This window comes from Mustela nigripes, chromosome 13 (genome assembly GCF_022355385.1).
Source record: "Mustela nigripes isolate SB6536 chromosome 13, MUSNIG.SB6536, whole genome shotgun sequence".
Lineage (NCBI taxonomy): Eukaryota > Metazoa > Chordata > Mammalia > Carnivora > Mustelidae > Mustela > Mustela nigripes.
Window position 1 is genome coordinate 115,786,234 of NC_081569.1, and position 26,927 is coordinate 115,813,160.

The 26,927-nt window shown below is 40.3% G+C and overlaps 1 protein-coding gene across 1 annotated transcript in view; it reads left to right on the forward strand.

Moving 5' to 3' along the window:
• CATSPERB (cation channel sperm associated auxiliary subunit beta) overlaps nt 1–26,927 on the forward strand; it is a 127,994-nt gene that overhangs the window by 19,462 nt on the left and 81,605 nt on the right. Inside the window, 6 exon segments of the mRNA XM_059372153.1 lie at nt 6,316–6,571; nt 9,920–10,015; nt 13,968–14,117; nt 20,305–20,400; nt 20,538–20,656; nt 21,946–21,978. Coding sequence (XP_059228136.1) covers nt 6,316–6,571; nt 9,920–10,015; nt 13,968–14,117; nt 20,305–20,400; nt 20,538–20,656; nt 21,946–21,978 — 750 coding nt within the window.

Consider the following 26,927-nt stretch of genomic DNA (forward strand, 5'->3'; position numbering starts at 1 on the left):
CACCTGTGTACCAGTCAAATGGGAAGGGACCAGGACAATGGGGATCCTACCGAACAACCCCTCTAGGTACAGGAGTAGTTAAAGGGCATATGGGATTGTGTGTCTTTCAGAGTAAATGTGGGGGGTGGTTAAAGTAAGAAAGGGAGGATAGAAAAGTTTCCATATGAGGAAGTATCAAAGAAAAAATCTGCAAAAGCAGCCTCATTGCTGTAATATCTAATATGAATCAGACCAACACATTTGTCTGTATTCATCTTAATTTTTTCCAAATTAATCTATTGGAAACTTGGTGATATTTTTTTCAAAGAACTCACCTGAAAATTGTACTCCTTTTATTTTTTTAAAATCTAACTTAACTCTCATCAATATTAGGATGGAATGTTCTAGCTCCTTGGCATAATATTGACATGAGTTTGAGAACTGAAAAAATGAAGATCACTTGTTATTTTTGCTCCTTCTAGTAATAAACTATGATTTCAGAAATGCAGTGATTCTAGGGTCACCCAGACAGGAATAATGGTGATCTGAGAACTTAAGTATTTCATATGGAAAGACACCACATGAGCTCTGCCTCTCTTGACACAACTCCCTGGAGTGAGTATAAATAAATATATTTGAGCTCACAATATAATAGGAGAGGACTGCCTAATTAGTAATAAGCTAGAAATCAGGAAAAAATATGTTCAGGGGGAAGGAGACCATACTTGATATTTCATATTTTTTTCTTCCTTAATCATATCTTATCTACTGCTCTGGCATGAATTAAAGTATTATGTAAGCATGACATCTTGGGAAGGGTAGTTGAGGACACATCACCCACAGAGGTAACAAAATAATCATCATAGTAGTAGAACTAGCAGGTTCATCACTATTCTAAACACTTTACCTATACTAACTAATCTATCCCTCACTATGTGCTAGGTACAATTATTATGCCCATTTTCTTTTCTTTATTCTTCTTCTTCTTTTTTTTTTTTTAAGATTTATTTATTTATTTGAGAGATGGTAGGGAAAGGCAGAGAAGAGGGAGAGAGTCCCAAGCAGACTGTGTTGAGCTCGGAGCCCGACACAGGGCTTGATCCCACGACCCTGAGATCATAACCTGAGCCAAAATCAAGTTGATCACTTAACCAACTGTACCACCCAGATGCCCCTATCGTGTCCATTTCAAATGATTCAACTGAGACCCATGGAGCCATAGGGAAGTGCAGTGATAGCTAGGAAGTGCCGAAAGCAGCCTGAAGTTTGACAGCTTAAACTGTTGAAAGTAAAAAGAGTTCCTCTTTGATTTACATCTCATAATTTGTCCTTTTTTAACATTTTAATTAAGGTATAATTTGCATTCAGTAAAATGTACCCTTTTTGAAAAAGCATCTAGTTCTGTAAGTTTGCACAAATGTGTACACTTGTGTAATCACTACAAGTCAAGATACAGAACTGCTCTAGTACCCAACATTATCCCACCCATGGTCAACATCTCCCCATTGTCCAAGCCCCCCATCGCTGTGGATCTATTTTCTTTTCCTGTCGTGTTTGCCTATTCTGGTGAACATATTCATATACGTGGAATCATGGAAAATGCAGCCTTTTGAATCTGGCTTCTTTCACTTAGCGTAATGAATCTGAGATTTCTCTATGTTGTAATTTCTTCCATTTTCTTCCTGGATAGTACTCCGTTGTATGGGTATACAAGAGTTAATTTTATTGACGGGCATTTGGATTTTTACAATTTTTAGCTATTTTGATTAAAGCTGCTACAAGCATAAAGGTTCTTTTGTAAACATAATTTTTTTTGTGTTTGGCTAATACCAAGTAGTAGGGTTGCTGTGTTATATGATAAGTGTAAGTTTAACTTTATAAGAAATTGTCAAACTATTTTCCAAAGTAGCTGTATCATTCTGCATTTTCACCAACAGGTTATCTGAACCCATACCAGCACTTAATATGTATAAGGGTGTATGTGTGTGCACGCGCGTGTGTGTGTGTAATTTTAGCTATTCTAATAGCTGCATAGAGACATTTAATAATTTTAATTTGCAATTCCCTAATAACTAATGACATTGAACATTTTTTGTGCTTATTTGCTGTTTGAATTACCTATGCAAATTTTTTGCAAGCTTGTTAATTACTTTGGATCCAAGTCCCTTATCAGATATATGATCTACAAATAGTTTTTTCCTTGTATTTCTTGTATTTTTCATCTCTTAAGAATATCTCTTGAAGATCAGAGTTTTTAATTTTGGTGAAGTCTAATTTATCAGTTTTTATTTTATGGATTACACTTTGGGCATCATAGCTGACTCAAGTTCACAAAGATATTCTCCTATATTTACTTCAAGAAGATTATGGTTCCAAGTTTTATATTTAGGTCTGACTCAATTTGAGCTAATTTGTTATATGGACTGGGCTTATTTGGGGGGGAATACAGATACCCAATTATTCTAGCAGCATTGTTATAAAAACTATTTTGTGTCCATTGTATTACTATTTCTAGGTTCTCCGTCTTTTCACCAGTACCATGTTGTTTTGATTACTTAAGCTTTATCAACAATAAGCTTGTAGGGGCATATGGGTGGTTTAGTGGGTTAAGCCTCTGCGTTTAACTCAGGTCATGATCTCAGGGTCCTGGGATCGAGCCCCGCATCGGGCTCTCTGCTCAGCAGGGATCCTGCTTCCCCTTCTCTCTCTCTGCCTCTCTGCCTACTTGTGATTTCTGTCAAATAAATAAATAAAATCTTAAAAAAAATAAAAAATAAATAATAAGCTTGTAATAAGTAATGTTAATCCTTCAACTTTGATCTTTTTCAAAACCGTTTTGGTTAGTATACTTCTTTTGCCTTTATAAATTTTAGAATAATCTTGTTAGTTCTATTTAAAAATCCCATGGTTTTTAGATTTGGATTGCATTAAATTTGTAGGTTAGAGAGAATTGACATCTTACCACTGAATCTTCCAATCCATGGACACTGTATACCTCTCCATTTATGTATATCTTCTTTGAACTATTTCATCTGGGCTTTGTGGTTTTCAGCACAGAGATATTACACATTTTTAAAAAAGATTTTTATGACTAAATATTTCACGTTTTTTTGGTATATTATAAGTGGCTCTTTTTAATATTTGAATTTCCAACTGTTCACTTCTAGTATGTAGAAATATGATTGATTTCTGTAAATTGATTGTGTATTTTACAACCTTGTTAAATTCACTTATTGGTTCTAGTAGCTTTTGTATATTCTTTGGTTTTTCGACATAGAAAAATCATTCATCCAGAAAGAGAGAGAATTTCATTTCTTCCTTTCTAGTATGTATTCATTTCTTTCTCTCTTTCTTTTCTTTTCTTTTTTCTTTTTTTTTTTTTTGGTTCTCATTTATAGTGGTAGGACCTCTAGTACCATGTTTAACAGAAACGATAAGAGGACATCTTAGCCTTGTTTCCAATTTTAGGGGGAAAACATTTAATCTTTCATCATTATGTACAATGTTACTTTGGCATTTTGTAGATGCCCTTTATCATGTTAAGGAAGGTCCCTTCTGTTCCTAGTTTGCAGAATTTTTATCATGAATTGGTGTTAAATCTGTTGAATCTGTTAAATGCTCTTTCTGCATCTGTTGAGAAAATAAGTATTTTCCTCTTCAGTGTGTTGATAAGGTCGGATTTCTTTCTTTCTTTCTTTTTTTTAAAAGATCTTATTTATTTATTTGATAGCGAGAGAGAGAGAGAGAGAGAGAGAGCAGAGAGAGAGCCAGTGCAGCAGGGGGAGCTGCAGGCAGAGGGAGAGGAAGAAGCAGGCTTACAGAGCAGGGAGCCTGATGTGGGGCTCAGTCCCAGGACCCTGGGATCATGACCTAAGCCAAAGGCAGACTCTCAATGACTGAGCCACCCAGGCACCCCGAGGGTAGATTTGATTAATTCATTTTTGAATTTTGAGCTAGCCTTACACTCCTAGGATAAACAACTCTTGGTTATGGTGTGTCATCCTTTTTATATATTTTTGGACTCATTTGGCTAGTTTGTTCTCGTGGTTATCAGTCTGGAATTTTACTCCTAAGGTCTTTATCTCCTTTTGGTATCCGATAATGCTATCTTTTTTTATTTTTAAAATTTTTAAAATTATTTTTGTTAGCATATGATGTATTATTTGGCCCAGGGGTACAGGTCTGTGAATCGTCAGGCTTATACATCTCACAGCACTCACCATATTTGCTCTGCTGTTTGCTTGCTGCTGATGAACACCAGGGTGGTGCTCAACTTTAAGCTGAAAAAGGACATGCAGGGCTTTGGGGAGGAGTCGAGGTAGCCCATAACAGGGTATAACATCCTGTTCTTTACAGAGCCTCAGATGCTTTAGAATTTTCATCACCCTGGGGAACATCTTCAAGATGTCCTACAGGATCAAGCTGTTTGGCTCTAGACCACCAGATATGAAACTCGGAACACACCTGCGCAGGTGCTGAGTCTCTATCCCTCCATTTCTGATGACTTCAAGAATGTTTTTGATTAGGAAACCACTGATCTTTCCAGAAAGCCGAAGCTCATGGTGGTGGGAAGGGCGGAGGGTGTTTGGCAAGATGCACAAGGCTTCCCAGCCACATTGCTTTTCTTTTCAAAAGTATTTTCACTTTGGTCTCTGAATTGAAATGCTGTCTGCTTAAGGTGTTCCAGGAAGGCTTAAATAAGGGGCTGTGATAGCAGTGCATTCCCCATAGATAAAAGTACATGTCTAGATCATTTTATTGTATTGCAAGTCAAGATTTCACTAGAAACCAGTTTCTGGATATTTCTTGGTTTATTTTTATTAGCCATCTTTTGGATATAAATTACAGGATTTTTAAAAAAGATTTTACTTGTTTTAGAGGGAGGGAGAGAAAGAGTGAGAGCCCCATGTGTGCAAGTATGGGGTGGCGGGGACGGGGACACGGAGGAAGAAGGACAGAGGAAGAAAGAGTCCCAAGCAGACTGTGCCCTGAGAGCAGAGCCCATCCTCTGGAAATCCCATGGCCCTGAGGTCACAACCCAAGCCAAAACCAAGAGTTCCTCGCTCAACAAACTCTGCCACCAGGAGCCCCAAATTATACTGATTTTTAAAAATCATTTTCATCCAGGGATCTGGGTAAAAGGTTGGCTTTTTAATTTTGATTCATGCTCTTTCTTGGACAGGGTTTATGAATAATGAACAAGTTCATTGTTGCTGGGTCCAACAGCACTGCTGGGACCAACAAGGGACCATGGTTTAAATCCCCCACCCCCTCCAACCCTCCAGATGGGCTCTGCTTGGCAACTCGCTACAGCTGGGGTCAGCCCCAGGACTTTCAGGGTGAAGATTCCCATGGAAGACAGACCCAGAACAGTCAGCAGAGGCAGACAAGAATGTTATGAGAAATTTCCCCTTGAGGCCCTCTGTTCAATAAAGTAACTTCAGGACCTATTAATTGTATAATTACTAGACCTATGGTGATATTGTGACTAACTTCTGAAAGCTAGGGTTTCTGAGTGCTTTTCAAGAGGGCGATTTCAAGGTTGAAAAACAATGAGCCTCATTCTAGGACATACAGCACTTTGCACAGAGGTTTTTTGAAAGGGAGTTCTGGTCTAATTGCCAAAATAGAAATACAGGTGATCATTGCCTGGAACCCCACAGAGCTGTGTGGTGGTTGTGGTTTTTTGAAATCCTGACTTGCAAGGAAACCTGGTGAGAAGGAATATAAGTACATAGGCTTTTACAGAACTAAGTGACCCTGAACATAAAGCTGATTTCTCAAAAGAGAAATGGACAAGTACATAAATAGATAAATATGAGGGAGAGTCCCTCCTATGTTATGGAAAAGGTTTTACAGGGTCCTCTTTACATTAAATGTTTGGTGGGATTCTCCAGGCCAGTGTAAACATGTAGGCCTGAAGTTTTCTTGGTGCGAAAGCTTTTAACCACAAATACTATTTCCTTTATAGATACGGGGCCTACTCAGGTTTTCTATTTTTTCTTAAGTATGTTTTGTCAGTTTGTATCTTTAAGGAACTTTTCCATTTCATCTACAGTCTTGAATTTATGACACAAGAACTGTTTGTGATATACTCTTATTTTTCCTTAGAAGAGGGAGCCTGCAGTGAGGGTCCCCCATTTCACCTTTAATATGACTTACGTATTGCATTTTTTCTTCTTAGATTAGTCTGACGAGTTCATCAAGTTTATAGACCCTTTCAAAGGAGTATCTTTCGATTTCATTGATTGTGAACCTTGTTTTCCTGACCTTTATTTCATTAACATTTATTATTCTACTTACTTTTGGTTTAATCTATGGCTTTTTCTCCCCCAGTTTCTTAAATTTGGAGCCTTTAGATTAGGGGTGAACAAACTACACTTCTGGCCTGCAGCCCATTTTTGTGAACACAGTTTGACTGGAACACAGCCATGTGCGTTAATTTCTGTGTTTGCTGTGGCTGCTTTCAAAAGCACTCCGATGGCAGAGCTGAAGTGTTGGGACAGAGACCCTGCGGCCCATAAAGCCCAAAGTATTTACTACTTGACCCTGTGTAAGGCCATTGCTATCTTTCGACCCCAGCTTCGGATAGGTGATTTGTTTCTTTTATCTGCTATAAATATTTTTCTGCTATATATTTCTCTCTAGCACTGCTTTATCTGCATCTCATAAATTTTGGCTTGTTCGTGCTTTCATTTTCTTTCAATTCAAAATATATTCTAATTCGCCATACTACATTCTCCTTGACCTGTGGTTTTTTAGAAGTACATTGTAAGTGGGGTGGAAGTGTTGCTGGGGGACTCACTCGGTTAAGCATCGTCTGCCTTCAGTGCAGGTCATGATTGTGGAGTCCTGGGATCGAGCCCTGTGCCAGGCTCCCTGCTCAGTGGAGAGCCTGCTTCTCCCTCTGCTTGTGCTCTCCCTGTCTCAATCTTGATCTATATCAAATAAATAAAATCTTTTTAAAAATGTTGTAAGATGTCTAAGTATTTGGGGATTTTCCAGATATCTTTGTTACTGATTTTTTCTAGATTAATTCTGTGTTCTGAGAACATATTTCATGTGATACTTTGTTAAGATGTTTCCCGTGGTCTAATTGGTGAATCTTATGAGTGCACCTGAAGAAAGTACTTATTCTGCTCTTCTCAGCTGGAGTGTTCTATAAATGTTGGTGAGCTCAGTTGCTTAGTAGTGTTCAGCTTTTCTTTATTCTTACTGATTTTTGTCAATTGCTGAAGAGGAGTGTCGAAATATCCCACATAATTGTGGATTTTTACTTTTCTCTCTTCATTTTTATCAGCCTTTGATTCATGTATTTTGAACCTCTTGTTATGCACGTGCACACTTAGTTGTCCCTCCTTTTCAGGGAATCGATCCCTTTCTCATACGCCTTGCCCCTCTTTATTCCTGATACTCCCTCCATCTGAAATTCTTCTTTGTCAGAGATTGATAGAGCCGCTACAGCTGTCTGTGAATTAGTGTTTGCCTAACGTAACTTTTTCCACCCTCTTGCGTAGTTTTCCCAAGACAACCTTTAGAGCACATTAGTCAAGAAAGTGGAAGCACACAAATGAATTTTGAAATAAAACCGAGGCACAGCAAATAAGATCTGACCCAAGGGTACTGATGCCTCCCACTGAGAATATAATCAGAGGGAGGAAGGCAGAACTTTAAATCTGAGAGTGGTGGAGGGATGCCTGTGAGGGAGGGAAGAACCCTGGGACTGAATTATCAAGGCCAACTCAGCAGATGTCTTTAACTTCCAGATGCCTCCTGTGCTAACTGGTGGTTTGAGACAAGCATGGTGGGTTGTGGGGAGGGGGGGTCCACAAAGAGCAATGGGAGGTCTCTGCCATGTCAGGAATGGGGAAGTCTACAGTGTTGTAAAGATTGTAGACACTCAACTCTGTAACAACGAGGTGGGAGGTATGAGGCCACAAGAGCTGTGGGTAGGCTTTCTGCTCTTCCATATCATATGGCAGCAAGATACGATGAAAAATTACTGAGGTTACTAGTTCCACGGAGGAGCTGTAGCTGTAGGAAGGACTCCATGGAAAACAACCGGGTGGGTCTAAGCCAAAATAAACCTTCCCATATTGGAGTAGCTATGGTGCTGTTTTTCAGAGTGGGATACCATCACCTTGGTCACTTAGCTAATGGGGAAGCCTTCTTCACCCAAAGTAGTGAGAGTCTTCACAGCCAGACATCCCTGTTTTCTAGAACTCTTCATGCAGTTCTGTTGTTCTCCCTGAGTTCTTGCATGGCATCTGAAGCAGATGTGAGGGCACGTCCACTACCTGATGAGGTTTGTTTGGAACTTTGCCATTGAACTCTTCCACTTCTAGCTCTTGAACTCTTCCCATGGCCCACTAGCCTCACTTTGCACAACCTCTTGGCTGCTTCCTATACATCCTTCACTGTATGAACCACATTGCCAGTGGGAATACTATTTCCCATGTATTTAGGATGAGCCGGGTTAGTATACTATCAAACAGAGATGTGTGCTAGTTAATACACCTGTGGAAAGAGGTGCAGCTGGTATAAAATGAACCCAGAAAATAACTAGATGTTACTGTTAATAAAGAATTAAATCCATGCTTTTCCTTGTATTACTCTGTGTACCATCACAGGAACCACACCATTTGTAACTTCAACCAGAACTTGCAGAGAGTTATCCAAGCCTTGGGGATCCTCAGGGCTCCTCTTGTTTTTAAAAGCCAAAGATAGTTATGCACATACCAACTTTGAACCCCTCCCACTGAAGGCCAGTTAAGTCATATACCAGAAGATTGACTTCTCTTTTTGGGTTAGCCAATTACATGGGAAGCTCCATTTATAGAAACCTATATGGTGTTTTCTCACACCATTTTCTTTCCCAAAGTCCAGGAATTGCTTGATGGAAAATAGTGATGGCAAGAAGCATAAATTATCACTCGATTTACTCAGGTACAAGCTGCTTCAGAACCACTGGGAGAGGCAAATCCTCCCTGGAGTGGTGCGCAAACCCAACCAGATGCCTGGGCATGCCTGAAGGCCTGTGCAGCCAAGGCATTTGGGTCAGGCTTATTTTTTCATGAGTGTGCCCTGATTTCAGCCTCAGGCTTGGCCCATGTCATAAGAGCTCCCAGGCTGAGATCACCACCCATGGCTTCCCCAGACCCCACCTAGTCTTTTACCTTTATAAATATTTAAAATGGGTTTCTTATAGATAGCATAGAGTTCAGTCCTGATTTTTACATCTAGTCTGGAAATCTGTCTTTTAACTGGTGTTTTTAGACCACTTACATTTAATGTGATTATTGATATGGTTGCATTGAAACCTGTCATCAGACTATTTCCTGTTTGTTCCATCTCTTCTCTACTTTTCTTTCTCTGTTTTCATATTAATTATGCTTTATCCCTTTTTATCTCCACTATTGGCTTATAATTATACCTTAAATTTTTTTTAGTGTTGGCCTTAGCAGTTATACTATATATTTTAGTTAATCACAGCCTACTTTAAAAGAGTAGTATACCACTTCACATGAAGTGTCATTACTTGCTTTTTAAGCCATAACAGCTCTTGGAGAAAAATTATGACCTAAAATATTATTATATAGGGGCACATGGGTGGCTCAGGCAGTTAAGTGTGCACCTCTCAGTCTCAGCTCAGGTCTTAATCTCAGGGTCATGAATTCAAGCCCCATGTAAAAAAATAAAAACATAAATAATTAAATTAAATAATATCTGGACTTATGTTGTGGTAATAAAACCAATTCATAATTCATTTGTTTATTTTACCATCAAATTGTCTGTAGGAAAAACATGAGAAACCTTATATATAAATGCAGTCAAAGTGACTGCAAAATAAAGAGTAATGATGCTGGTCATGTTTACATAGCCTTAAATTTCACCAACTTGGTATATTAAAAATGGCTGATTATTTTTCTTTTATTTTCAGATATTGCAGCTGTGGAAGAATGGTTAGTAAGGATCACTTTACAACATGGATTAAATATTTATACGACTGAAGGAACACTATTGGATAATGTCCGAGGTAAATGCCAACAGATAAAAGTAAAATGGAATTCATAATATCCTTCCAACAAACCTTGTACCCTACTGTATACTAGACTAAGTCCGAGAGAGAGAGAGGGAGAGAGACGAACATTACCTTCAAGGAATGACAAAGAATTAAATACATGTGATTAATTGTTAATAGGGGTCTGCAAAGGGTGCTAGAGAAATACGGAAATATATATTTTTCTATAACCATGTTGGGGTCATAATAAACAGTGGCTTTAAAAAAGTAGTTTTTGCATCTATTATAGAAAATATTATAAAAGATACATTATAGAAAATCTTTAGAAATATAAAATATTTATAATATTGATTTAGAAAATATTATAAAAGATACTGTTCATTGGATTACAGTTTCCTTTATAATGACTATCAGCAAAAATTCTTGCTCATTCTTTGTTAGAACATTTACATTTTTTCCATGAAAAATTGGTTGTTTTAAAGTTATAAATACTGAGCGATATGACTGTCTAGACCTCTCTTTTCCAATTGTCTGGTTTATAGTCCAACTTTGGGATCGTCTGTAGCACTAGAATATAAAAATTTTTAAAGTCCCTTTTCCTGGACTTTGTATCTTTCTTTACTCTCCTCACCTTCATTTTTAAGAAAAGTTTTTCCTTAAATTCCAGTTAGTTAACATATGGCGTGATGTAAGTTTCAGGTCCTTTTTACTTTTACTCTTTTACTCCCACTTCGATTCGCTGCTGTGTAGCATGCAGAGTAAAGATAAAGAAATATTACATTTTATGGAAAGAATTTCCTGGGTAGCTTTAAGAAAAGTAATAATGTCTCCACCCAACCATATGCCAATTAAAATCAGACCTCTACAAGCAGAGCTAGGAATCTGTCATTAAAAAGGGAAAAATATCCCCACAGGTGATTCTGATGTACAGAGGATTAAGAACTGCTTTAGAGAAAAGGCTGCCTGTGTGCCAAGAGACACCTGTGCATCTATTTTTGCAGGATTATTTGTGGTAGGAGAAAGGAGAAGCAGCAGAAATGTCCACCAGTAGGGGAAAGACAAATGCCTGTAGTGTATTCTGTTAAAACAAAGGAAATAGACCACATATATCATCAAGAACAGAAATCAAAGCATTGACAGAAAAGTTAAGTTTCAGAATAGAAGAACATTTACTTAAAATTCAGAAAACACATAAAGCAGTGCTTTATACTATTGATGGGTACAGAACTATTGTAGTAAAAATATAAAAATGTGGATTCGAAATAGCTGCAGCCATGTCATGATGGTTGCATTTGGGGAGATTTGGGAATGGGGCCATGAAGGGGACAGAGATATCTTCAGTCCTATCTACAGTGTTTTACTTCTTTAACCAAAATTAAAATATCTGCAACAAAAATGACAAAACGTTGCACTTTATTATTTTGTCATAGTGTCCAAATTTTGAAAAAGTAGTCATTTATTCAATAGCAATTGCAAGCTTTTTGAGGCTGCTATTTTGAAGTCCTGCGCTAGCTACATTTAAGGACTAAAGTAACAATTTATAATTCAGTTTTTTTATAAAAAAAATTTGAAGTGTGAGTCATTTATATATTGAAATGTACCCAGAATGTTATATACTGCATTTAGATTTTGGTGTACACTTATTTAGAATGAATGGAGGTATGGCGGTAGCAAAGAGTTTCGCAAGTTGTTAAAGGTTCCAGATGCAGAAATGAGATTCATTTGTTTGAGCAACTGAAAGAAGGTTGGTAATGTAGAAACATAGTAAATGGTAGACAGAGTGGCCTAGAGTAAGTTTGGAGAAGCTGGGAGGGAGCATGGTAAGAAGTGTGGGCTTTATTTTAATTATAATGAAAAACTGCTCAAGTGTTTTAAGCAAGAGAGTGACAAATTTGGATTTATGCTTTCTAAATGGATCACTTTGGCTGCTGTGCAGAGAATGGACCCTTGAAGAAGGAGGGAAGGAATGGAAAAAAAAAAAAAAAAGATTGGTTAGCAGTTGTTGTACTGGTCCCTTTGGGAGGTGATGCAGAGGATGTGGGCTGGGGTTAGCGGTGGAGATTTTGAGGAGTTAAGAGTCTTCAGAATACGTTTTGGAAGAAGAGCTGGTAGGGCTTCCTGGTGGACTGGGGGTGAGGGAAACAGAGGCATCAGGACAAATCCTAGATTTCTTACTGAGCAATTAAGTAGATGATGGTCTCATTTCCTGAAATACTGACACGGGGGAGAAAGCATGGAGAAGTGGCAATTAAGGGTTAAAGTTAGAGTTATAGTGGGGACTCTTTTCTTCACTACTGACTCAAAAGAGATGCTTAAAGATATTGCCCTATTTCCCAATCTCCAATCCATGCCCTAGACCACTCCACAACAACTGCTCCTAATTATAGCCACTCATCCCCTCTCATACGGGTCGCTTTTCTGTCCCCTTCTTGACTTCTCAGTGACAGTCAAGACTTTTAATCATTCCCTCATTCTAAAGCATTTAAAATACAGTATCTGACTTTGAGGAGCATGTACATAAGTAAAAAGGTGTTTGTTTGTTTGTTTGTTTTTAAGATTTTATGTATTATATGACAGTGAGAGAGGGAACACAAGCAGGGGCAGTGGGAGTGGGGGGGAAGCAGGCTCCCTGCAGAGCAGGAAGCCCGATGTGGGGATCGATCCCAGGACCCTGGGACCATGACCTGAGCCAAAGGCAGACACTTAACTGACTGAATCGCCCATGTGCCCCCAAATGTGTTTTCAATTCAATGCAATCATGCTCCAGATACAAAGTCCAATCTCCCTGTCCTCTAAGATCTGGTTATTAATTGCCTGCATAGACATGCTACGCCCTGGAGAGTCAGTCCAAATGTTTCTGAATTTCAGAGTAAATTAGTTTGGTTATAAATTGTATTTCTTTCCATTCTAAGTTATACTGTGTCAACTGTGAAAAATACATCACTTAAAGTTCTGGGATTTTGTAGCAGATCTGGGGGAGATGGTGAAGATTTACATTGTAGAAATATAAACAGCTAAAGAATTGATTATTAGATATCTCTTTTTAAAAGTGTTTTGACTATTTTTGAAATTCAGACAGCGGTATTTTATCAAATTGCCCTGGCTTGCCTTTTTAACTCTCCTTTCTCATTTTTTTTTTTTTCCAGAAGAAAAAAAAATCCTCCGATTTTCTTGTCATTAAAATTTAACGTCATCCAGCTCCAACCCTTTGCATGCACATCCAAGAATAGATTGCTGGGTTGAAGGGTAGAACACGTCCCCCTCTGACTGATTTCCCATTGTAATCCCAGCCCAACTTCTGGGTCTCTTCCAGAAGTCCTTCTCTGTGTCTCAGTCACTGATGATACCTCTCCTCGTCCTCTCCTGGGGTTCTGGATTTATTCTGATTATTCTCTATCTGCTGCCCCTTCATTGGAATGGGAGGACAAGTGAATGTGTGGTGTGGGCTTTTGAAGCAGACGTTGCTCTCTAAATTATAAATGTCCTGTGATCCCACAATTCCATTTCTAGGGATAGATCCTGAACCCAGTTGTACTTTCCAAGGATGGTCAAAGCAGTGTCTCTTGTCCCACATGCTTTTCTGCAGTAGTGACCATGCTGGGCCCCCATCAAGGTCAGGAAGACCTCATTCCTTCTACTCTGGAAAATAAGAATCAACCTATTTCTTAACTGATGAAGGGTGAGGTAATATACCCATTTGGGGGGACAGTGACAGGCCCTTTTATAGTATTTTTAAAACCCTTAAAGGAGGGCACTTGTGATAAGAGCACTGGGTGGTGTACGGAGTGTTAAATCACTATATTCTATGCCTGAAACGAATATTACACTCTATATTACACTCTGTATTAACTAACAGGAATATAAATAAAAACTTGGAAAAACAAAACAAAAAAAACTCTGAAGGGATAGCAGTAACGTACCCCAAGACTGCAGCCACATTTTAAACACCTAAATTTGACTTCTACAGAACCTATTCTTCAGTGGGATCTTGGGGCTGTACTGACAAAAAAAGATATCGCCGAAGTCTATCCACACGTGGTAGATCTCAAAGTGGCCAAGTGTCCTTGCGCCAATGATGTAGCGTTACTTGGCTTCATTTTGAATACAACATATAATGGTAAGTTCACGGGCTTTGCTGGAAGTTGGGTGTGGAGTCTCATACTTTGTAACAGTGATGTTTCACTGGCAGAGCAAATTAGATGCATAAGGGAGTAAAAGTGTTTCCTAAACGTACCTTCGACTTTACTCTTCATCACTTCCCCTTGTCCACTTGCAGGTTGACTTTTGACTATGTCCATAGTGACTGTAGTGTCTCTCCGAATTTCATGTATCCCCTGCCACCCCTGAATACGTTACTTCCTCTCAGGGATTATTCATTGCCTTTCTAATCCATCTGCTATTCCTGCCATGTATAAATAGGTATCATGTTCTAAGGCATCATATTATAACATTATTTTATTTATTGTGTATGTGTTTTGGGGTTAACACTGTAGTATTTAATAGCATCTTTTTGAAAAAAGATTTTAATTATGCATTTGAGTGAGACAGACAGAGCTCAAGCAGGGGGAGCAGCAGGCAGAGGGAGAAGCAGGCTCCTCACTGAGCAGGGATCCCAGTGCAGGACTCCATCCCGTGATCCTGGGATCATGATCTGAGCCGAAGGCAGATGCTTAATGACTGAGCCACCAGGCACCCTTTAATAGCATCTTTATGCATTTCAACTGCTAATGTATTAGTAGTTGTTTTTCCTAGGTCATTGGTAGTTGCTTTTCCTAGGTCATTGGTGAGCTTTCAGTCCCCAGCCCAGTAAATGAGAAGGGAAATAAAAGAACTAAAAGATAAGAAACAAAATTTCATTACTCATATGTAATATGTGCAAAAATCCAAAAGTCCAAAAGAATCAGTAGCCAAGCAATCAGAATACAGGACTCTACAAAATTGAGGAATGAAATAACAACATATAAAAACCATTCCACCAAAGACTAAAGCTTATAATTTTTAAAAATCCCATTCAGAAAGTAACAAACCCCCAAATATACCTAGGAGTAAACAAAGAAACAGAAGAGTTTTAAGGCCTGTTGGACAGAAATTATAAAAATTTAACAAAGGTCATTTAAAAAGACTAAAATAAATAAGATATTTTATGTGCGTGAACAGGAACTTCTACTATTGTGAAGTTGTTAATTCTCTCCAGATTTATCCGTTGTTTCAATACAATTCCAAGAAAAATTACAGCAGTTTTTTTGGCGTGTGTGGAAATTGACAAGCCAATCCCAAAATACATATGGGAGATTGAAATAATGTGAATAACATAATTTTAAAGAACAAAAACTTGCCCTACCAGGACTTATTATAAAGAAACAGATTCAAACAGTGTGCTTTGATACAGGGGTAGACACACCCCCTTGCCCGAACTGTCTCTGAATTCCTAATGGATTAGTGGTTTTGTGTTCTCTAGTTTTTCGAGCCTGCTTGTGCTGAATTGGTTTAGTTGGAAACTGCGCCTCTTCCTCCTCTGTGTCAACCAGATGGAAACTCAGCTCCTATTCTGACTTTCTGACTTTTGTGGCTGCCATGCCGGACCCCCTCCTTCTCTCTCTCCAAACCTGCCTTACTTCTCTGAGCCACAGGAGAGGAGCGATTCTCAGCTCTCCTGTTCCATTCTGTCACGTAACGGAGAGTCACAGGAGAGAAAGAGCAGCCTTCACTCCTTGGGGTCTCACTCAACCTCTCGAGAAAAGAAATAGCTTTAGCAATTCCCCCGTACCCCCCACCCCCTCCTGCCCCAGCTGCCTTCCTCTCTACTGCAGCAAAAAAGAAGTTCCCCCGGGATCTGAGCTGCTACTTCCTAAATTTGCAGTTCCTTTGTGAGGCCCTGATCTGTCCCTGCCCCACCCCAGCCACCCACTCACCTCCCCCATCCCACACACTCAGCCACAGCTCCCTGCCCCCAGCCTTCATACCACATGAGGTTAATTGTGGGAACAGATCTCTGGGAGCCCCGGGGGTTCCCTTCTGGACTTGCTATCCACCTTCCTCCTCTGTGACACTCCCAGTGCTTCTGCCCTGTCTCTCATCCCTGTTTTGTCTGTCAGCCCCAGAAACCTAAGCTTCCTAGGTCACTTATGGTTCCTATACCACACACAGTTATGGGCTTAATTTGACCCAAACTTCTGTCCCTTCCCATCTACCCAGAGCCATTCTTGGCATTTGTGGGCTGTCAGCAGCGATCTCCCCCATAGGGCTCATCTTTTCTCTGAATGGCCCCTTCAGTTTGCTGCCCTAGAGGGTCACCTGGCCAGTCCTAGTAACATGCCCTCTCACATGCCGCTGTATGTCATCATCCTTGCTCCTGGGGATCATTTCTCTGTATCTGCTCTGTCTTCCCTTCAAAACTTCCAGTTCCTTGGAACTCGGACTTTCCCTCCCTGCAATTCCTCCGGGCTACAGCCTGTGTGGCCTTCCTGTCACTCACACTCCCTCATGGATGACTTCAGTCTCTGGACCCCTGCCCTCCTCGCCATGCTATTTTTTTTTTAAGATTTTATTTACTTATTTGACAGACAGAGATCACAAGCAGGCAGAGAGGCAGGCAGAGAGAGAGGAGGAAGCAGGCTCCCTGCTGAGCAGAGAGCCCGATGGGGGCTCGATCCCAGGACCCTGGGATCATGACTGGAGCTGAAGGCAGAGGCTTTAACCCACTGAGCCACCCAGGCGCCCCTCGCCATGCTATTTTTGTCACTATTTTCAGTGACCTCGCCATTCCGTGCAGTACTCAGCTTCAAGGTCTCCTCTTCTCCAGTGAGCTTCCCCAGTCTTCTATGCCCATGTTCTAGACCTCATTGTCTCCAATAATGTTGTTATCTGCAGAATCTCCACCATGAGCATCTCACCCTGTCCACGACCTCCCCATTCCGTCTCTCCTAGTCCTACTCCAGCACTGCTTTGATCTCACGGAGACTTTCCCCACTTCTCAACACCCTTTCTCTCTACCTTCCATAGGTTGTATAGCCCACACTTATCCACACTTCTGTAACTCCCCTGCCCTGCTCTGTCTTCCGTCCCCATGCAGACCCAACTCTGATGTTCTACTGACTGGTCTCTCTGTCAGTTCACAATCACATCCCAAGAGGGCACTCAGCACCACCCAGAAATCCTGTCTCTTTACTGTGGTATATTTATTTTCCAACTCTGCAAAATGACCTTCTCTCACACCTCTTCCCACTCCTCCAACCCTCTGCATTCTCTTCTCCATTTTGCTCTCAGCTGTGACTTCATCTCATAGTTCATGTAGAGAGCCACGACGGATCCCGAGGAACTCCACTCAAACCTGCCACTCTACTTGCATTCATACTTGCACACTTTGCCTTCTTGCCCATTGCCTCACGAGAAGTGTCTGCTGCTGTCAGAGTCACCCCCCACCCTGTTCTCCTGGACCCCACTCCCTGCAGCCATCTGAAGCACTCACATCTATGTGGCAAATGTCACCTTTTCCTCTGCATCACCTGCTCTCCCTCCTTCCTGGACTGGGTCCATTAGCATGCAAATAAACCCTAACATCTCCCATCCTAAGCATCTCTCTGTTCTCCTTCAAAGCAAAATTTGTGCAAAGAACTTTTTGTAGATGGCGCCACATTTCCCACCTCCCCACTTTGTCTTCATCCCAGTACAGATCAGTGTTTGTTTCTCGCTATTCTTCTGAAATGTTCCTTCCCAGGATCACCCATGATCTCCATACGGTAAGTTCCAGCAGTGAATTCTTTTTTTTTTTTTTTTTTTTTTAAGATTTATTTATTTATTTGAGAGAGAGACAGAGAGACAGAGTGCACCTGCGAGCTGGGCGAGGGGCAGAGAAAGAGGGAGGAGGAGGAAGCCAACTCCTCACTGGGCAGAACCTGCCCACAGGGGTCTATCTCATCACCCTGAAACCATGACCTGAGCCAAATCAAGAGTCCTGACACTTAACAGACTCTGCCCCCCGCCCAGGCACTGCCAGCAGTCAGTTCTCATTCTTCATTCTACTTTCTTTCCCAGCAGCAGTTCTTACAGTGGACCACTGTCTCCTCAAAATACGTTGTTCTCTTGGTTTTCTCGATTCCACCTTTGATTTTATTCCACCGCACGAGTTACTCCTTAGTTTTCTAGATGGGCTTCTGGTTGGTGTGCCCCCCCCAAGTGTTGTTGAACTCAGGACTTTTCCTGGACCCTCCTTCCTTATGGAATTATGCCTCTCTCTGAGAAACTTAACTCAGTCCTTCGGTAGACATGCCGTCTCCAAGTCCATGACTCCTAAATCTCTTTCTGGTGCTAACTGCTCCTCGGAGACAGAACTCCTCTATTCAGTTATCTATTTTACATTTCCTCTTGATGTATAATGAGCATCTCAAATACAGAAAGTCCAATACAAAACTCTTGATTCATCTTCCTCGGAAATCTGTTCCTCTCCAGTATTCCTTATCCCAGTTATATCCTCTTATTCACAACTGAAATCTAGAACCCATTCCCACTCTCCCTTTCACGACATTCCAGGATGGTGCTGTACCCAGCATGACCACTTCTCCCCTCTGTTGAAATCTTAAATCAATATGGGTTTTCCACGAGCCTAATTCATAACTTCTCAAATGGTCTCCCTATTTCTGTTCTTGCCACTGTATAACCCACCTTCCATACAACCACTAGGGTGATCTCCTTAAGGGTAAACCAAATCATGTCACTTCCCTGCATCTAACACCCAGTGGCTTCCCTTTGGCCATTAGAATAAAATCCAAACTCTTCACAATGGTCTACATCAGCTTCTACAATCCTTGTGGTCATTCGTTATACAGAGTGGCTTGTAACTTGAGTCTAAAAGTATTAATCAAGATAAGGCATTTATTGCACTGCTTACTTCTCTATTAAATATTTCTAAACTTTGCAGGGGTCTGGTCATGTGATATCATAGAGGACACCAGTAGTCATTCATACTTAGACTATAGGACAGTGTTCTGTGGAATGAGACTTAATGCTTAGAAAGACAACGCTTTTGTCATTAGTTTTCCTCTTCCTAGAAAAAGTAAATGATAACACTTCCAGCTATGTCTTTGTCTACACGGAAAACAGCTGAGAGTGAAAATACACACTTCAAGATATGAGTGGTCCTACATTCATTTTTGGGAAACAGAAGATATGTATTAGATTATCAACTGTTTGTAGGCTCCCCCACTGCCCTCAATAGTTAATGCCAATTGACTAGACTTCAGGTTAATATTCTATATTTAAAATGAAAGACTCTCAACACTCTTACCCATGGCCAAAGAAAGGCGAGGTCAAGGTATATGCGGTGGGTTCCATCTTCTTTTACAAGGTTCTCATGAGGCATTAGCAAATATTTTTTCTGTTTTTTAAATCACAAATATTAAAGTAAGTCAAAGACAGTTTCTTCCTCTTGGAATTTTAAATTTCTTCTTGGAGTTTTTAAATTATTAAGTAAGATTGTATTTCCAAAATAGGAATGTGTTTATGCTTACAAAAATACCATCAGAAAAGAAAAAAAAACAAACAAACTCTCTTATGTTATGTGAATGAGGTCTGTGAATTAAATTAACAAAGGCAGATTAGCAGGGGAAAAAAAGCACACGATTTTTATTATTATTTACGTTCATGGGAGTTAACTGAATAGAAGTGAAAATTGAGTGGTTAAACTTGGGGGCATAGATACCATTTTAAGAAAAGAAAGAAGTTCGGGCTTCATGGGATGATAAATTACAGGGAAGTGACTAGGAAATATATGGGCAGAATAATGAAAGAGAAGAGCTATTCTAGTAAAGTCTGTTTATGCAGACTTGTCTCAGTGCTGACGCCCCTCCCATCTCTGATGATAAGAGTGCTCTTCTCTTCCTGGTACAGGGGTGGGGAGGCACGTTTCCCAAAGGGAAAATTTTGCTCTGCTTTTAGGCAGGTAAGGAGATGGTGGAGAATGCTTCTTGAGTCTGTTGATTCTCATTTGCCTTCAGCTCCAAGTAATCCTTAAGCCAGAGTGGCATATTTGGGGTGGCATATTCGGATCCCCTTCAATATAAAACACAAGCCTTAAAATTTAATTCAGATGATTGGCTAAACTTCTATGTCAACCTGAAGTCACTTCATCTTTCCATTGCTTGGGAAATGAGATCGCAACTGAGGGGAGGGGAGTTGAAGTGGGGCAGAGAATTGTTTGGAAGGTGGGACAGATGAGGACCCTGGCCCCAGATGACGGAGCACCAGGGGAGTGGGTTATTTGCTTTGTAAAGTTGTCTAGACTTAACCTTCCTTTCTTCTCATGTTAGGCATTTACATAGGCCTCAGTTCTTCCGGGTTTTGGGATTACGACAATATCTTGTGGTTTAACCTGACAGATACGATCTATTCCCAAATTGGAGAAGGTAATTCCTCTAACTGTACCTTCTTCACCTATCCCATGTATGTCAGCACTTGATCAATATTGATGAAATGTCTTTGCTTTGCTGGGGAGCTCACCTTTTCCTTCCTTTTTAACCCCTGCTATGATTTCTTCCCTTAGAACACAGAGAACTTACAGTGGTGGATATGGTTTTAACAAATCACTTTTTAGTTATCCTCACCTCTCTGGGTTGTTTTGTAAGTGGAGATCTCCGTTATCCATCATCCTCTGTCTTACCGGTATGTGAATTGTGTTTACTTATTTTCTGTAACAAAAAGTGGAGATTCTTGATACTTGAGCTCTATGTGGTGTATCTTAGAATTTAAATGCTTTTTCCATGTAAAAAATGGAAGTGACTTTTTCCTTTGCTTTCTAGTGTATTGAATATATCCTTTGAAAATGGTGCTAGCTTTATTGCTATACAAATTTATAGTAAGTTTTAAATATGTACATGTAGAAGATATTGTATCTATTTTATAGTTATATATGTTCCCCAAATACTTTATGGTAACTTACAAAGCTAAATATAATATTACAAATTAACATGAATTATAAAGTTACTTTTGGGAGCACCTAAGTGGCTCAGTGGGTTAAAGCCTCTGCCTTCATCTCTACATGATCTCCGGGTCCTGGGATCGATCCCTGTATCAGGCTCTCTGCTCAGCGGGGAGCCTGCTTCCTCCACTCTCTCTCTCTGCCTGCCTCTCTGCCTACTTGTGATCTCTGTCAAATAAATAAATAAAATCTTTTTTTAAAAAAAGTTAATTTGGGGTTTGAAAAAAGGGGACTATGCATTTTGGTGAGGATATATACTACACATACCATGAAATTCTTTTTTTATTTTTTTATTTTTTTTATTTTTATTTTTTTTAAGATTTTATTTATTTGTCAGAGACAGAGGGAGAGAGAGCGAGCGAGCACAGGCAGACAGAGAGGCAGGCAGAGGCAGAGGGAGAAGCAGGCTCCCTGCCGAGCAAGGAGCCCGATGTGGGACTCGATCCCAGGACCCTGGGATCATGACCTGAGCCAAAGGCAGCTGCTTAGCCAACTGAGCCACCCAGGCGTCCCTCTTTTTTTAATAAGATGTGTTTATTTTAGAAAGAGAAGCGGGAGGGGTTAAGGGAGAGAGAGAACCTAAAGCAGACTCCCCATGGAGCAGGCAGCCTGACAAAGGGCTCTATCCCACAACCCTGAGGTCATGACCTGAGTTGAAACCAAGAGCTGGAGGCTCAACAGACAGCCACCCAAGTGCCTCTCATTACATGATTTTTAAAAGAGTCTGGGATCCTTTCTGAAATTAAGTTCAAGCACAAATAAATTAATACAATGGTGAAACAAAGCAGAGACCAAAGATGACATCTCCAGCATATTATTTAAACTGGGTTAGAAGCTGGTTTTAGTGTGTGATGCTTGTAACTGCTAGGATACAGAAAGCATCATTTCCCTTTAGTATAACTCAAATTGCTGTGCTTTGTTTTGCCTTCTGATATGCAAGCAAAAACTGAAGTGCTTTTTTTTTTTCTTGTAGTTTTCCAGAGCAGACTTTTGTGGTTTCGAAAGGGTAAGAAGCTTTAATTCCCAAGGGTTGGTGAGAAGCTAGGTATTTCCTTCATGACCTGAGAGATAAGGGGCAAGACAAGAACCCACAACGTAGATTGTTCCTGTTACTATGATCTTATTTACAGTTTGAACTTGAACACGTTTCCAGCAAATGTTAAGCAATGATCTCCCCTTCTGTTTCGAAGGAAGAAGTGCCTCTCCCTATTCAGAGGTCTCCCCCACCTTTTCTTTGTATGTTCTGTCCAGGACTCGGGGAGTGGTTGAGGTGTATTCTGCACAATAGTGCCCAGCTGGAAAGAAAGTCAGGGCTGAGCTTTGGCTAACACTTTTCTCCCCCCAATCCAGCTACCCCCATGTGGGCCTCTGCCTACCTGGAGCAAGGCTAGCCACAGCTCTGCTTCTGGCCTTGGGGTGTGGGGTTAGGGTTCCATCAGTTTTTTTGTTTTTCTATTTCTTCTTTCTATTCCAAAGTCAAGTTTTGTATTTCAACAAAGTCATTCCCAACAACACATAAGCATGCTTCAGTTTGGAAACCACTACAAAATCATGATTATTCGTAGACTTTGGCTGTGTCCCTTCTGCTTTCCATCCTCATATGGGCCTGTGGGCAAACACCCAGGTGGGCACACACACGCTTACTCAAACCGTCTAGAAGGAAGGAGCCCTTCTGTCTTAGGACGCAAATGGGATTAACTTCTTGCCATACTAATTGGAGGAAATGTGAAGCAGAGAACCAGGGAGAGCAGTCAAAACTGATGTACCTTAGAAAGAACAGGGGGAAGCACCTGTCAAAATAGGACCCCAAACCTCGCTCAACTCTGTCATTCAAGAATGAGGGTGAAGAAAGGAAATTTGTACAGATAAGACATTAGGAAAGTTTACCACCAAGAGACCCTCAGGAAGAAATGGGGTGCCAGAGATAGTGACAGAGCTAGAATGTGAGCTCTCAACCCGAACAGAGGCAGGCACCGGGGCCATGATCGCCTCTCTGGGATCTGTGTCTAACGTGGTGCCTGGCACAAGGTAGGCATTTAGTAAATATTTGTTCAAAGAATGGAATTGGTATAAAAAGTAACAGTTACAAATTTTGTGTTTTGTACTTGGGCAGAACCAAAACTCCAGATAATACAAGGACTGGAGATAGTTTTCAGTGGGTCACCAACCCATTTTAAGATCCTTGTTTCATAGGAGAATCAATATGGAGAATAATTTTGGAATTTGATAGAAAAATGTATAGTTCCACACAAATGAGTTTAAAGGATAGTTACCATAAAAGAAAAAGGCATATAACTTAAAGCATCCAACCCACCAGAGGAAGGAAAAAAGGATTAAAGAATAATCCATTGATTCCCATAAAAAAACAAGAAAGGAGGAAAACAGATGCAAAGATAAAAGAATGGAAAACCAACTATAAAGTAAGATGTTAGAAAACAATCCAAACATATTGGCTAAAACTAAATCACACAGAAAAAATGATAAGGAAACAAAGGAGACTATCACCTCAGCTTTGTTCCTTACCCTTCAGCTCCCACTAACTTCCATCTCCTGTCCTCCTGCCTGTTAAGTTGAGGAACCCCAGTGAGGAAACCTGGCATGTCTTTCCTCTAATGGGTCATGTGAGAACAAGACTTTTGGCCACAAAGACCTGCAGGTGGAGGACTACAAGGTGTGGCTCCTGGAGAGAGCTTGACTTGCAGAGCTCTGAGAACCCCCTCCCCCCAGAAAAGGTTTCTGTCAACCTTGAGAGAGTGGCAGGTCTTCTGGAGAGAAGCCCAGTGGGAAGGGTATAATCTCCTTGAATCGGAGGTAAGCAAGTTGGAGGAGACCAACAGGAGGAAGCCTCTTTCTGGATCTGAGGTGAGGGAGGAATGGCAGCCCAGGGGTAGAGAGACCTCTTGGCCTTCTGTTACTCCAATATCACCATATTCTGAGGTGCTCCCCAAACCAGACCTGAGCATTCCCTTGAAAATGCATCTAAGCCAGCCTAGCATTCTGAGAACACAAGATCTTTAGAATCAGAACATACAATGTTGCTGATGGAGAAGACAACAGACAACAACTGAACAAGAAAGACAGAACTTAACCACTCCTTTAACAATGAGCCAATGAACACCTCTTACTGGTTCCTGAGATTGTACTGAGATAGTAGCACTGAGATCGTAGCAAGAAAAAAAAGACCTCTGACATTTATTAGCTTAGGGTTTCAAGTGCCACATAAAAATACTTTCTGGGACTAAATACCACAAATTGCAACTAAAAATGGAATAAATTGAATGATAGAAGAGCCACTGTTTAGATGCAAAAAAGTGGCATGGAAGCTGAAAAGGAAAAAACTTCCCAGACCATCTAGGGATGATGAGTAAAAATCACTGGGGCAAAGATAAGTCTTTGAGGATAATCCAGGTCTAAGAGATGAGAGAATTTTTGGAAGGAATAAAAAAGGAATAGATAGAAGACAGGCAATATTAACACAAATAATAGAAGATTACACTGAAATTTAAAAAGATCCAAGGCTATCTATTGAAAATGCCCACTAAATCCTGGAAGAATTGAAAAACATGTATGCATCTGAATTTGAAGTTGAAGGGGAAAATATTACAAGTTTCCAAACAGAAAGAACAAAAGCAAATCTACGTCACTGGTATTAGATTAATACAACAGTAGAAGCTGGAAAATAGTAAAACCCACATCTACAGACTATCAAGACAAAAGGACCAAAGTCCAAAAATCCTATTACCAGTCAAGAGATTATTCATTCATCTTTCAGATTAAGAAAGAATTTGGAGAATACATCACCCAGTTATCCCAGCTAAGGAAAGAACTTTAGCAAAATAAAACAATGAGCACAGACATTGGGGCAAAAAAGAAACAAGAAAACATTGGTGGACAATGGTTTTTCTCATTGTATCTAATATACGTTTCCGATCTATGTGGATTAAAGTGAAGTGCTAGACAAAGATCTTGAAACAGAGAGAACATGTTGCAAGGGAAATTAGAATTTTCAACTCTAAAAATTATTATTTTCAAATAGCATTACATTCCCCATAGTTAAAAACCAAAAAGGGTATATAAAGTTCCACATTGAGAAGTCTCACTTGCTCCTTTGTCTGTATTCACCCTGCTTCTCCCCATCCCCACCATCTTTTATCTTTTCAGTGATTTTTAAATGTAATTTCAAATAATTATTAATATAAATTGTCCTCTTTTTTTTATACTATATTCTACATATATACTTACCTGTTGTTTCCACTTAGCAACATATCAGGGGGAATATTCCATATTAGTAAATGAAGAATGGCCCTTTCCCCCCTTCCTTCCTTATAGCTCTGAGTATTCCATTTTGTGGACTTCCCAGAGTTGACTTAACCTGTACCATACTGATGGATGCTTGGGTAGTTTCCTCATCTTTTGCTATGACAAACAATGTTGCCATTAACAATTTTCTAAGTGGTAGGTTTGTAGTCCAAGTACATGGGAACTTAGACCGTCAGATCAGTGAGTAAATACTTACACAAGGAATAAGTACTTATGCAAATTGTCCTGCAGAGAGGTTTTTACTATTTGCAAGGATATTATAATAAATCTTCTCGAGCTAAAATATTTCAGCAAAACTCAGGGGATTTTGTTAGTGATGAGAGGGGAGGAAAACACTCATTCTGAAAGTAGCAAAGTAGTGTGGCAGAGGAGGAAAGGGAACAAGTAACTTCTTCTGAAAAGTATAGGGATTTACCTTTAGGTAAGACCTTTTTTATAATAATCGAAGGAAAGATGGAAGGAATGGGATATATGTGGCTATTTGGGCAGGTAGTTGAAGGAGCTCATACTTGATGATTTGTTCATTCACTTACTCCTTCATTCAACAAATAGTAGCTGAGGACTTGCTATATGCCACATTTGTGTAGACAAGGGGAATTTTATCTGTGGAATGAGACAGGTGAAGTCCCCTAGTCTCCTGAAGCCTACTGCTCTATTGAAGGAGGTGGACTTCAGACAGGGTCATAAGTAAATGCATAATGTGACTGCAGATTGTAATTCGGGCTTGTCCACATGAAAGCAGGGAAGAGCAATAGGGCCTGAAGCAGAGATAATACAGTATTTTAAACAGGGTGATTCTAGCAGGCCTTCCAAGGAGGTGAGCTTTAAACAGAAGCTCAAATGACCTCTAGGAATGGTTTTAACAAAACACATCCAGAAAGAAGTAATAGCAAGTACAAAGGCCCTAAACTGGGAACTTGTCACAAGGTGAAATCTGTTAGCCTCCCCAGTCTGTTCCGTGGACCCAGCAGGGACTTCAGGTCAGTTCTTTAAGGATAAAACTCAAACTCTGTGAGACGTACAAAAGCCTTCCCAGTCAGAGCCTTCCTTACCTTCTTCAGCCTTATCCTGTCTGCTCTTACCATAAGCTCTCCTTGCCAGCCATCGTAAACACTTGCCTTCCGTGAGATGAGCCAACCCTTCCAGCACCTCGACTCAATCACAGAAGATGTCTTATCTTCTCAGCAGGCCCTCCCCCCTCCTTTCAATTTCACTTGGAGAATTTCTCCTCATGCTTCAGAATCCCTCCCTGACCCCCAGGGTGTCCCATCTGTGCAGTCTTCAAATCTATCAACACTAATTCCTTTCATTCACCACCCTCCTCTGAGTGGCCCATTGACCAGCCTCACGACACATGAGGTATCATATCAAGGCCTGTCTCATCTGCCACATATGCACATAAGGTCCCTTGCCGGCTAGCAGATAGGGGGTCTCAGTAAATATTTGTGGTATCAGTGCAAGAGTAAATGGAGACAGATGGGAGCTACACCTTGCACTGGCTTATTAGCCACGTCACCATGAACTTTGAACCAGCTCTAGCACCCTCTGGACCTCAATTGCTTCATTTTAAAATGGGCATAATAATACCCACCTGTCAGGTGAAGCAATTAAGTCACATCATGTAAGAACAACCTT